General features: G+C 33.2%; 1 protein-coding gene across 1 annotated transcript; it reads right to left on the bottom strand.

Moving 5' to 3' along the window:
- Positions 1–10,418: 10,418 nt before the first annotated feature.
- On the bottom strand, positions 10,419–12,674 carry EAF02_005259 (uncharacterized protein; the record flags this gene model as incomplete). The annotated part of the gene is made up of 4 exons (XM_038901307.1): positions 10,419–10,448; positions 10,499–10,716; positions 10,778–11,531; positions 11,601–12,674. 4 exons carry the CDS (start codon positions 12,672–12,674, stop codon positions 10,419–10,421), a joined length of 2,076 nt encoding a protein of 691 aa, XP_038758647.1.
- Positions 12,675–14,587: the final 1,913 nt, after the last annotated feature.

Genomic DNA, 14,587 nt, shown 5'->3' with positions numbered 1-14,587 from the left:
TGTATCGGGTCTTTATAAGTTAGTATTCAATGAACAAAGGACATGTGAGAAGAGGACTGAATGCTCTGGATTCATATACACTCAAGAAAGCGTAGCGCTAGCAATAGAGTGTCTGTAATATCCCAAGAAACACAAGAATCACTTACTATCTTCAACGTGTTTGAAGACTGGAAGAAAGTTTTGAATTGTGGAACCTCGATACAGAGGCAAAACAGGGAGGGAGAACTCTTTGGATGGCCTGTTGCGCCTCTTTCCGTCTTGAAGCTTGATATGAGGCTAAAGGAAGAGGTTTTGAGAGATGCTTTTTTCAGTTTCGAGTCTTGAATGAAAGGAAGAAGAGCTCAATTGTTCTAGGGCTTCTTATTCGATCTTGAGATCTTGAGCTAATAAAAGATGTATGAATTGTACATACAACCACAATCAGTTGGATTTCTGAATTGGTGTTTGTTTGTGTAGAGGGGAAGAAAGTTTACAACAAGAAACGAAGGTGGAAGGGTTTTTATTAGAAGGATTAAGCTAGTTGAAAGTAGGCTTTAAAAGTGAGGTTGAAAGTGAGATTGAAAAGTGAGATTTGAAAGTGAGTTTGAAAATGAGCTTTAAAAGTGAGATTGTTGATTAGTGTGATAGTAAGTCGAAATAAATTATTCTAAACAATTTAAATAAGGTAATTAGTGAATGATAGTTTCTTAGAAGTAAATTTAATTATATGTTTTTCATTTTTGATTGTAAATAAAATTTTGTTTTGAGAATTAATAAAAGAATCGAATAATTTATAATATAAGAAATCAAAGAATATAATTTTGAAAGAGCTAAATGTTTGATAGTGAAGAAAATGTAATTCTTTAATTATTATTATTATTAGTAATTTTCAACCGGGCCGTATAGGCGGGCCTCCCAGGGGGCATTACGATTAGGCTAACTGCGGGATGATCTTCTAATTTACATGATCCCCCTTTTCTAGGGATAGGGTCTCAATACCCTTAATAGCCTTCTAAATAATGATTAGCGCACTTGCACCTTTGTCTTCGATTCTCTAAGTGCCTCCGTATGCGCTTTCCGATCTCTTATATAATATTTATTTGAAAGTTATTTTATTCTGTAAGATGTCACGGTGTGAGCTCACGTGATATGCTGGTCCTATCGGAGAGGATCGAAAGGAGCGCTCGCACCGGAGCGCAAGCGAGCTAGGGCCCGATCGGGCTAGCTCGCTGTGAAAATTCCGTATATCTTCAACTCAGAAGATCCTGTATTGTAGCTCTTTGAGCTATATCTTAATTCTCAATCTGAATCTATTACCCGAATTAATATAATTTTATTAAATTAAAACAAAGTTATTAGAACCTTATTCCGCCCGCCTGCCTTGTAATACTATATAGCTTCTATTTATTAAAATATTACTTTCATAATAACTACTTTACACCCATTTAGCCAGTTTAGAGACTTTTCAGAATTTAGTATTTCTATATCAAAGGACCCCCAGATTTAATATCAATACTTTTAATCAGCATTTGCATATTATACTAAACTAAAGAAAACCAACAGATTATTCGAATACGAAATTTCCAAATCTTTAGTCTACAAACATATTCAAATCACTCTATATGAGCAGATTGTTATTCAAAATATCCATCTATTCAATCACCTTACCGAATCCATATCTATTATATCTATTCATTTGAAAACTATATCCTCTAAAACTTTTATTAATTTTATTTTTAAACTCATTGTATCTATTTCAATTATTTGATTGAATAAATATATCCCTAATTCAAAAAAATTTGATAATATCTGCTTCAATCTATGTAGATTTGTTTAATAAATATATAAAAATTGAATATGAATAATAATAGATTCTTAATAACTTTTGCTCACTTGATTTATATTATTAAAAGACTTATTAGAAAAATATATAAATTTATATTATCTAAAATCTCTTATAGAATTCCTTAATTCATTAATTATACTATATTTCTCGAATATTTCGAAAATATCTTTAGAAATTCTGATCGAATATAAAATATACAGAATAAATTATATGTATTGAAGCAAAGACATCTTGATTTTAGTACTTTTTTTATGGAATTCTAGAGACTTGTTTTAGAAGGAGAGATACCTGATAATATTTTAATCCCATTTTTATTTCAAGAAATCTCTTGCGAACTATAAGATATATTATTACATAACCCCACTTCAACCTATGAATTTTGTTAATATATTAATTACTTATAACAACTCAATAACCAATTCTATTAATACCAATAATAAGTTTATTATATTTGTTTTATCGTTTCTGAAACTTTACTTCAAAGAATAATTATTATTTTGTTTCTATAATTCATTAGTTCGAAGTTTATTTTTAAAGATCTAATAAATCTAAGCTTAGGAAAAAAGGAATATACTATTAGGAATTTGGGTTTGCAATGGGAATGCAACAAATGCTATCGCTGTGGTTCTATTAGTTATCTGATACGAGACTGTTTGTACCCCGATATTCGTTCTATTCAATTTCGAGTTATTATTATTACAATTAGTTTTATGAGAATTAGCTTTGTATCAAATAATCCTTCAAGGGGCCAAATCCCTATCTGTTTCCCACCTCACTTTCCTCCTCACTTGCCGATTAGTTTAATCAATTCGGGAAATGGGATATATCTGATTTAAATCACGATTAGGATAATTCTCTGCATACCCTCCGCTTATCTGCTATTGCTATTTATGGTTTTCCTTTAAAAAATGAATTAAACAATTATATAAATCTAATGATTCTATTTATCACCCTACTCTTAGAAAAAGACATTTTCCCAATATATACTATAGTTGATAGCGAATACAAAGGAATTGCCTTTACAAATCGAAACTAGATGTCTTCTCAGAAAATACCAGTACATCAATTATCTATAATATTTGAAATTATAGAATTCGATAGAAACACCTTGCCCGATAATTGAATTACTTTTTATATCCGAATAGGATTTAGAATCAATAATTATATCGAAAAGAAGATTGTTTTATATATAACCGAGTTAGTTTATTATCCTATTATACTAAAAATAGCTTGATTTAAAAAATATAATTTTTGTATCGATTTTGTAATAAATTTATTTCAATTCGATAGTTCGTTTTGCTATAAATTTTATAATATTTTGTTCTATTTGTTTTATATAAAAGCTTTATTAGATATTTCTTTAAAAGCTTGATCTGTATATCTATCTATTTGTCTCGAAAAGTTAAAGAATAAGGATATAACTACGATTTCCTTAAAAACCTATTCAACTTACACCTACTAGAAATATAAAATGTTTTAGATATCAATTAAGTAAATCAATGATATTCTAAATAAGAAAAAGAAAATATTCAATCCCAAAGATTTATTATTTAAATTCCAAAATTAAAAAGATATCTTTTTTTTAAAGAATATAGAAAAGCTATTTCCTTATTAATTATATGATTATAAGATCTGTTTTAAAAAAAGAGTTATTCCTTTTTTTGATACCTTATACTCTATATCCCACCCCAAATTAAAAGTTTTAAAAGAATAACTGAAAGAGAATCTTAAAAAAGGATTTATTCGGCTAAATTCTTCCCCTGCTATTTCCCTTGTTTTGTTTATCAAAAAGGCTAATAAAGGCCTTTAGTTTTATATAGATTATTATACTTTGAATAACTTATTAGTTAAGGATTAATATCCTTTATTATTAATAAAAGAATCTCTAAATAATCTAAAAGGAATAAAGTATTTTAATAAAATCGATATCATCTTTATTTTCAATAATATAAGAATAAAAGAAAAGTAGGAATACCTAATTGTATTTTATACCTGATTCGGATTATTCGAATCCTTAATTATACTGTTCAGACTGATAGAGGCTCCCGTAATCTTCCAGAGGTTTATTAATGATTCTCTACAAGAATATCTGGATATATTTTATATTATTTATTTGAATAATATTCTGATATATAATCGAATTTGAAAAGAATATATTCGTTATATTCAGAAGGTTCTGTAAATATTGAGGAAAGCTAATTTGTTTGCTAAATTCGAAAAATACAAATTTCTAAAATCCGAAACCAAATTCCTAGGCCTTATTATAGAAAGCAATAATATTCAAATAAATCCAGAGAAAATCCGAATAATTATAAATTAGAAACTATTTGTTAGCATAATCAATGTTTAAGTATTTATTAAGTTTTCAAACTTTTATTAATAGTTTATTAGAGATTTTTCAAAAATCATTAATCTAATAATAAACTTGATTAAAAAGAATATTTTATTTTTGTAAAGCTCTATCTATCAAAAAACATTTGATCAATTAAAATAAGCATTTATCGAAATATTTATTCTAGCTTTTTTTGATTAAAAAAAGGAAATAATTATAGAAACTGATATCTTCGATTATATATTTATTAAAGTATTCTCCCAATATAACGATAATAGAATACTTAGATTTATTGTATTTTTCTTTAAAAAACATTCAATAGCTAAATATAATTATAAGATTTATAATAAAGAACTATTAGCTATTATTTATTGCTTCAAAGAATAACACTCCAAGTTGGAAAGCGCCGCATCACCAATTCAAGTAATCACTGATTATAGGAATTTGGAATACTTTATTATAACAAAGCTATTGAATTATTATTAAATTTATTAATTCGAATTTCTATTTCGATTTAATTTCCGAATCATTTATTGCTTTGGGAAGCTAGATATCAAATCTGATATACTAATTAAAAGATTAGAAGATCTCTTTAAGGAAAAGAATAAACACCTTTTGTATCAAAGCTGTATTATCCTGAAACAAGAGAATCTGGATTCCGACCTATTTCCTATTACTATTATTCTAATCGAACCCAAGATTGCCAAGAAAGTATACTTTGCTATAATCATTTGTAGCTAGAGAAACCCCAACCCTACCGATATCATTAATCACTTGGATTTTGATGATATTGTAACTTTACCAAAAAATAGCAAAGTTATAAAGCCTATAATCCTATGTGCCATATCTATATTCAATTCTATAATACAACTAAAGGATTCAGAAATCTCTTTAGACCTTTCTACCAATCTACTTACTCTATTCCACAAAGGCTATTAAGCTAACCCTATACCCAAATCTATTCTGAAATCCCTATAAAAGGAATCCCTAAAATATTCGAAAATCATTTTTACCAAATATACCGAAAACAACAATCTACTGTATTATCAAGGGAAACTATATATTCCCAATTACAATCCCCTGAAAACCTACCTGCTCTGTCTATATTACGAATCGCCTGCTGCCGGTTATTCGCATTATATTCAAATCTTCGAATTACTATTCCGAAATTACTATTAATCTGAATACTATAATTATATTATATAGTAGATCTATAATTATTATAGTTATCATTATACTATCCTAAATCATAAAGGCTAGAAGGGAGTTCTCTGTTCACTCTTGATTCTGCAGAGAGCTTGGTAAGATATCTCAATAGATTTTATTATATATCTATTCAAAAGTATTGATTTCGATACTATTATGATAATAGTCAATTGATTAACAAAAATGAAATATTTCTTGCCTTATTATAGTATCTATAATTCCGAAGAGATTACCTACTTGTTTTGAAAGAATATCTGGAAGCTCTACAATTTATTTCTAACTATTATATTTAATTATAAAATTCAATTCGTTTTTAAATTTTAAAAATATATCTATAAGCACTTAGATATAGCTATTAAGCTTTTAATTGCTTATTATTCTGAAATTAATAAACAAATCGAAAAGACTAATATGATATTAGAATAATACCTCCAATTATATATAGCTTATCTACAAGACAATTAAACAAAGTAATTCCCACTTACCGAATTCTCTATTAATAATACTTGATCCGAAAATACTTGAATAACTCTGTTTTTCTCGAACTACAGGTTTTATCCCCATTTAGACTTCAAGCCTGTATTGTCTCAAAATAATTATTCTATTATACAAAATGCCAAAGAATTTGTTATTAAAATAAAAGCTATCTCCTCACACTTATAGATTGAACTAACTACCAGTTAAGTCCAATACTTAAAGAATATCGATACCCGCTATTCCCCTGTCTATAAATACCTGCCCGATAACCTAATCTAGCTAAATACTAGAAATATCAAGACTCTGTGTTTATAGAAAAAGCTCGATTAGAAAAACCTCGGGCCCTTCAAGATCCTGAACTCGATAGGTCTATATACTTATAAACTGGAACTCTTTGTTTTAATAAGGATTCACTTTATTTTTTATATCAATCTGTTATACTCTATATATAATAACTTTGTTCCTAAACAGTATAATCTGTTGCCATTATTTATCAAAATCAACAGCTTAGAATAGTTCGAAGCCGCCGAGATTCTGGACTCCCACTAAAAAAGAAGAGGTCGTGGAGGACCTTGCCTAAAGTATATCGTCTATTAGATTAGCTATGATATATTGATTGAAGAATCTGTAAGCTATCTGGAAGATATACAAGAACTAATCTACAACTTCTATTATAGATACTCTGATAAACCCGGTCCCGCTTGACCAGGCCCTGCCTGCCTGTAGATTGTAAACCGTGATGTGCTGCCTCGATGGAGCTCAACCTTTAGAAGGGGGGTAATGTTATGGTGTAAGCTTATGTAATATGCTGATCCTATTGGAAAGAATCGAAAGGAGTGCTTGCATTAAAGCATAAGCGAGCTAGGGCCCGATCAGACTAGCTTGCTATGAAAATTCTGTATATCTTTAATTCAGAAGATCCTGTATTGTAGCTCTTTAAGCTATATCTTAATCCTCAATCTGAACCTATTACCCGAATTAATATAACTTTGCTAGATTAGGGCAAAGTTATTAGAACCCTATCCCGCCCGCCTGCCCCGTGATATAAGAATAGCTTTTGTATATATTCTATTGCAATATAATATGCTGTATACTTCAATTTTCTTCTATATAGTTTTTCTAAATCTATTCCCTCTTATTCCCTACTTATATTCGCCTAAATCAATCGATTCCTTTTCTTCTCTTCTTTTATTCTTCTAATAGTATTCTAGAGCATATACTTTTATAGAAGTCTGTTATAACAATAAATTTAGTGAATTTGATTAATATATATATTAACTGTTTCAATAATCGTTCTTAAACTGTTTGATTATAGAATAAGTATTTGGGCTTAATATCTGGGAGCCAGGTTTCATAGATTACAAGGACTTTATAGTAATATATAATATACTCGGGGGATTTGAATGTTTTATATAAGTAGTGGATTATTGCTTCCTTGTATTTAAATTATTGGTGATAGCTTTTGAAGTCGTTATATTGTCACGGATTGGTTATAACTCTACTTAGTAGGTTTGATGTTGATCAAACTACTTATACCCTTTTGGGGTTACATGGCTTAGTGGTAGAGTACTTGGCGCCGTGACAATTAGTTTGATCCTACCCGAAGGCTTTTCGTAATGGAATCCGATTAATCAGAGAAAAGCGGTCCCGCTCACTTTTAGGTACGTAATCAATTTCTACTACTAAAATCCTTGGCAATCCTATTCCGGGATAGAGGACAAGATCCCACTATGCCCATTCCGGGGTTGAAGAAGGAAGTAGTGTCACGAATTGGTTATAACTCTACTTAGTAGGTTTGATGTTGATCAAACTACTTATACCCTTTTGGGGTTACGTGGCTTAGTGGTAGAGTACTTGGCGCCGTGACATATATATTAAGTGGATTGCTAGTATATAATAAAGAGTTACTTATAAGAGTTTTAGTTTCTTAGGGTATTTGTTTGTATTCTTTGGGTCCCATTTCTAATACTGTTTGGAGAGTGTTGGTATTTGTTTGATTTATTACACTTGTGCTACCGATTCCATAGCGGTTTTTGCTATAGAGCGGATACTACTCGCTATAGGTCGGTTCGCATGTCCTGAGAATGTAATTCTTTAAACAAGTGTTATATTTGATATTATATCAAAAATTGATTTAATAGAAATCTTTAATGATATTTGAATATAGTAAATTTATTAAAGCGAGAGTTGCAAAAAGTGAAATTGAGAATAAGTTAGATAGTAAGAAGATAGGAATTAAAATAATATATAAAAATAGTCTGTTTATAGAGATATATAATTACTTAGTTTGCTTCTACGAATCTATTATTTATGAAATTCTTATTTCCCATCTAAACCTTCTTCGTTGATAGATTGTTTTTAATTAAATTTTATTCTATTCTAAATTATATATATTGATCTTTTTGATATTGTTATTATAAGGAATATAAAGCTCAGTTGCTTTGATTGTTATTTATAAGAATAGAAAGTGAATTTAATGGGGAAATGAGATACTCCATTTTTGCGAAAAGCTCTTTATCTTCTATCCTGATTGAACAAAAGAAAAGTGGATTATGTAGTGAAAATTCAGATATCCAGAAAAGTACGAATCTATTGAAAATATGAAGAGTGTACTATAAGCGCTGATGAGTATTCTTCTAAAACCTTTCTCCTTTTAACTATTATCAATCCAACCTTCTATTCAACTAGATTGATTCAAAGTATTTCCTTGTTTACTATTTACTATATATCATTCAATATATAATGCTCTATGCAATTTGTATTTCCTTTATATTAAGATTTCCTAAAAGGCATTTAATAAATAGATCATTTACTATTCTTTTATATATTCGGCTCAACGGTTTGTTCTAAAGTATATATATTGTAATTGTTTGTTCATTTGCTTGTAATTACTGTATATGTTTTCGTATACTTTGTAAAGCTGTTTCGTTTGTCTATCTCGAAGCGTTCTGTTGTTGTACAAGTCCTGTTGGCTTTGAGTACTCTCACTCTATCCGATCGAGATGTACAACTCCTCTTTCTTCAGTAGTAATATCTTCAGGTTTATAGCCGGCATTGTGTACAGGTAGGACTTCGTCTTCGCCAACCAATAAATATATTAGGGTTATATATTATTTTAATTATTAAATATTCTTTTTAAATATTCGCTATACAAATATCTAAATAATAGCTTATCTTTTTTCTTCTTTTCTTATTTATAGATTCTAAATAGCGAATCAGATTAGTTAAGTTGGCTTATTATATAGAGAATCTCTATTTTTGTATGATTTCCGAAATGCTGGGCATTGGTTGTCTATAGATATGTAATTTTCGGCAAAGGATACTTGGACAATGCTGGTGATCTTCTGTATATGCTTCTGCAGGCGATCTGTACAGATCCCAGTAAGTGTATGAGTATCCTATCTGATTACACTAAATAACGACTTAAGAGCCTCTGCTGATACTGGCGTTAGGGGTGATTGCATTGTTGCGTCTTGCGGACAAGATCCTGACTGGATCACATCAGTTTCTTGAATGGCCGACTGGACAGGAGGCGGATAGCCTGTGTCCGACCAATTTCGAATCACGTGACTAAAAATACGGCTAACCCGCAAAACTCCTGCTTGCTCACATTGCATAAGGGTTGTATAACACAAATAGCATGTTCCCATGCTTCAAAAGCTTGAAATGAGAGAGTATTCGAAAGCACAAACAATTTCCTAGCACCAATTGAAAGGATCGAACAGCTGGTTGTTACGACGGTAACAAGGATCACTGTAACACGTGACTTTAAAGTCTCGGGGTCAGAGACTCCCACCGGTTCCCACTGCTCCCACCTGGTGGGATGTGATGGGAACGATGGAACAACAGAGAATGAAGGTCTATATAAGGGAATGGGTTTTATCACAATGTAGAGCTTCGTTCTCAAGAACAATCATCAGTTTTATACTATAGTTACGAGAATTGTAACCAGTTACAACCTTATCAAATTCCTACTTGAAGTCTAGTTTAAACCACCTCGAGAGATCTCTAGATAATTCCACGTGACCCTAGAGGCAGCTCCCGTAACATTTAGAAATATACTTTCCAAATAGGATATATATATACAGCTTGTATCATGAGCTATACTATTATTTTATCACTATTCGAAAATTCATCTAGACGTCTGAGTGGGATTTATTACTGTCAAGTAGATATTAATTATGAAGCTATAATTTATCCTGAGTATAAAGCTTATAATATGAGGAGATGTATCTTGTTTATATAGGCTTCTGTATTCCTTCCTCGAATTCGATCGGTTAATTAGATATTAGTGATTCATATGACTAGCCCTCTAGTGATATCTATATGTCAGTAACCATATACTTTTTGTAAGATCTCAATGCTATTTTTATTCATATTTGTGATATGATTGCCTCCATTTTATCTACAATACTTGAAATTAGATTTCAATTGGATATAGCTCTAAATATATTGAATTTGAAGCACTAGATTGTTTCTAGTCATCAATCGAGCCGTATATATCTAATTTGTAATATAGCCTCCACGAAATCAAAAAATCCATTGCTAGATACCAGTATAATAACCAGAGTATTCTTCTCACTTTGCTCTCTTTCTCACCAAGGCTGCCTGCATACATACAGTTAGAAACTTAATTGATAACAGGAAAGGTGGCTTACTTCAAAACGTTGAAAAAAAATTTCTCTCATTTGTTCTATGCTTATAAACTTAGGTGAAAGTTCAATAGTCTGTCGATAAATTCGAAAGAGTTTTTTTTTCTCAGTCTTTGACATTTCACTTGTTGTTAAGAGTGTTGTATCGGTGGCCGCGACTGAAACGTGTTGTTCAATGGAAGAATTAAGCTGAGCCTTAGTTTGGATGAGTTCGTGGCTGTTCACTGATGTGATTGAAAGGTTACTACCACAAGTGGTGTCATTCTTGGGAAGAAGCGTACGTACATTCGTGATCGGACTTTTTGCCACTAGGCTGCATATTGCTTTGACTAGCATTACTTTTCACCGTGGTATTAGGGTCAATTTTATCATGTTTCCCAACTTGATTATTGGAAGACGTAACAGTCGTAGGGGCTGCTGTAGCTCTCTTACCCTTATCCTGCCCGGTGTTGGTTTCAATCTTCTGACCATTGGAGATTTTTGAAGGTGTAATGAGTTTCGAGCTGGAGATTTCAGTAGACGGGTTGGGGATATTAGATCTCGCTTTCTTGTCCGAATATTCGTGCGAACTTTTGCCTGTGACAACATGCATGCGAACGGTTTCCATACTCATAGAGTTGATCTTTTTCTGTTCATTCGCCATGATACTCTTGCCGCCATCGGTGGTAATGCGCTTCCGCATTCTGATGCGCAGACGTTTTTCCCCGAGATTATCTAATTGCTTGCACTTTGTTATATTTCCGTCCACCACAACCCGAGCCGTGGGACAAAATAAGAATGCCTCTCCTGTTCGCAGTGCGACGATTTCATGGAACAGGTCATCGCGATCTGCTCCTGCTAAATGTTTTTTGAGAGTGCTATACCAAGCAGGAGATTGAAAACGGTGAACAAACGTCACATTTGCCAAATCGATCAAGTCAGGTGACAGAGTCGGCTCTTGTGTTGCAATGAGAACGCGAGTTCCGGTATGCCGCTGCTGTCGAATGACTGACTTGAGTTCATTTGTAAGTACTTTAGCGTCGCCCGACTGAAGTAGAAACTAATTTTGCAATATTAATGTCGTCACCCGAAGTATCCTTAGTATCTATGGATACGTTGCTACACTTACTTTGTGTGCTTCATCCAATACGACAACCTGTCCGCATTCGCCCCTGTTCTCAAGGAAAATGGAGAGGCAAATGGAGAATAAGCAGCATGCATCACCGGTACTCATGAAAGGATCACTCAGATCAATAATCGTCAGTGATCCCGGCTGAAAAGACCATATATTTTCTTCAGCTGCGGCTGGTTTCATGATCTTCGTCTTCGTAGATGGCGCTAGAAAAGTGTCGAGCATTTGAAGTCGCATATTAAGAGGTGTCTCCTGCCCTGCAGTCCAGCGTACATCTGCGAGTCGTTGCCGAAAAAGCGTGTATGTGAACTTAACACCAGACATAGCTATCTCTCGAATAATACTCATGACAGCTCCCATATACAGAGGTACGTTGTCGGAATCTGGATCGAAAGCCATGAGTTTAAGAATTCTGGAACTATCCAATTGGTCTTCATTGAGATAGAGCGGGACGACACGCGGGGGAAGTCCACCATTGTTATGTAATGAAAGTTCCCCATAGAGTCTTTTCATCGACCATATATTCGATGGTGATACCATGATTGTGACAGGAATTCCGGATGAACACAGATAAACGGCTTCGCATAGTTGACTTGTATTACTGCTCGTGAAAGCATCGTAATGCATGACTAAACCAGCCAAGGGACTTGGAAGCTCGCCTGCTGAGTTGTCCTTTAGCAAGGATGATTCCAACAAACAAGACAATGTATGGCTCTTGCCAGCACCTTGTGAACCGCAGATGAATGCGGACCAAGGCATATTCAGGTTGGCAAGAAGCAGTCGGAGCCCAGCTTCTACACTGCAACCTTCTTCTCCCACTTCTATCCCGAGTAATCCATATTGAGGTGTTATGTCTGGAATTGTGGTTAAAGATGCGCTCGCAGACCTAATGACGAGATCATAGGCAGCTGCGCTGAATATGGGGGCACTCAAGAAAGCATCGACTTGTTGTTTAATCTGCGAACTTGATCCCTTGGAATCCTCATGACTATCATCACTTATATGGTATAGTAATGGATGAAACCTAGTCGTCTCGGATGTTTGAAAAGACTGACATTGTTTTAGTTCCATTTGATAGTGCTGAGCGTTATGTACGAGAAATGTTGAAGATAAAATGTAGGAATGACTTCGAAGAATTTTTTCAATATACTCACATACTAGGTCAAAATGGTTCTTATTTTTCCGTCAGTTCTTTTTATATGAAGAAAGGTTCCTAACTATATGAACTACCGTCTACCCCGCTCTTCGTACAACAGCGTGATCGATTTCCCATCATTACAAATCACGTGAGACAGTCCCATATTTGTGGCTTGCTATTGCTAGCTATGGTTTATAATCACGTGAGATAGTCATGTGACATTTATAAGTAACTAAATATTGTGGCCATTCCACTCGCCCTGACAGCTTATCCTCAAACCATTAAAAATTTAACAAGCTTAAAGCCTTGTTATTTTATAAGTACTCTGCAATAGCATACTTATTCAATTCTCAATTTCCTAATTTCAAACTTTATATCAATTTACTCATTTATTCTATCTTTTCTTCTTAGATACTTCCTCCCTTCTGAAACTAAGTGTAACCTCAAAGATGGCTTGCAATCAAATGTAAAGTCATGGCCATATTGAATATTGTAATGTAAACACATCATTATTACAGTTCAGGTTGTCCTGGAATAAAAACAAGTCAAGTGCGTGATTTACGCGATTGGCTGGTTAAATGAGCAGTTTATGTGTCGTACTAAGGACAGTGACTTGTCTCTTATCCAATGTGATCAGATAGTTCATAATTACCTACTCTTGACTAACAAGACAGCACTCCCAGAAAAGGAAAACCCTACAGATATGGAATTTGATAATTATATCATTAAACAATTTATCAATAACACTATGGACAGACCGATATCAAAAGATGAATTCCTGTTGCAAGTCATCCACAGATCTCGCCGGAAAACCTTCCGAATCGTTACGGAAAACCTCATCGGGTGTACTCAGCACCAAATACTCTTTCGTCGCCTCGTGCTTACACTAGATCGTTTTTGTGGAACCCTAATAGTTTCACAAAAGACTCATCTTGACTGAACTCATTAACAGGCCAGTCATCAAAACACCAAATAACTCCTCGTCCAGGCCAATTATCTAGAATCGATTTCGAGAAAAGATTTATCCCGTTCGTCGAAATATTTTCCCCATCCGACACATTACCTCATAACATAATACCAACTACCTTAACCCAAGCCTTCAAAGATCAATTTGAGGCACTCTGTCAACAAATTGCCTCTCTAACCGGTTGTACGATTCCAGAGTTTACTAGGTCGTTTGGCGAAACTTTATCCTGAGTCTCACGACAATCGAAGACCCTTACTATATCACTTGGTGCTGCAGAAAGAATGTCCGTAGCATCACAAGGTACCCTGGCCGTTGCTGCTATATGGGCAGCAATACCATTCTCTATCCGTGGTAACCTACCACAACTACTTTTCGGGGAAAGACATGACGCTCTTCCTTAGTAAAATGATAAGCCCTGTAGGCTTCGCTATCCCAGAGTATGTACGGATAAGGCTTACCACCATTTTTTTCCAGAGAAAGAATGGGAAGCTGGTTTCTTTTGTTTTGTTTTTAGATACTGGTGAATTTAGTAATATAGATTCCAGATTTGTATATAGCCGAGGGTTACGGGTGGTGAAATTACCTTTTAACACCCCAGTATCTTTCATTACTGGCGACGTGAATCCTCGCACTACTATCTCGTATGGATGTGATATGCTAATTAGAATAGGCATTTACACTGGAATTCTCCCTGTTTAGTAGTTTTGCTAAACCTCAAGTTACCCTTAGCTCTCGGAATACAGTGGTTCCGCAAAAACTATACTGGTATGGAACTGAACTTTTAAAACTCATAGTAGAACTCTCTCAGCCCTTAATTTCAGAACCCGTTATTGCGATTTCATTTAATATTGTTGCTACTTCTTTTTAAATTCATCTCTA

This window comes from Botrytis sinoallii (genome assembly GCF_014898435.1).
Source record: "Botrytis sinoallii strain Bc 23 chromosome Unknown BSIN_008, whole genome shotgun sequence".
Lineage (NCBI taxonomy): Eukaryota > Fungi > Ascomycota > Leotiomycetes > Helotiales > Sclerotiniaceae > Botrytis > Botrytis sinoallii.
Note: the sequence above shows the minus strand (reverse complement) of the source record. Positions and strands in the feature narration are given on the sequence as shown.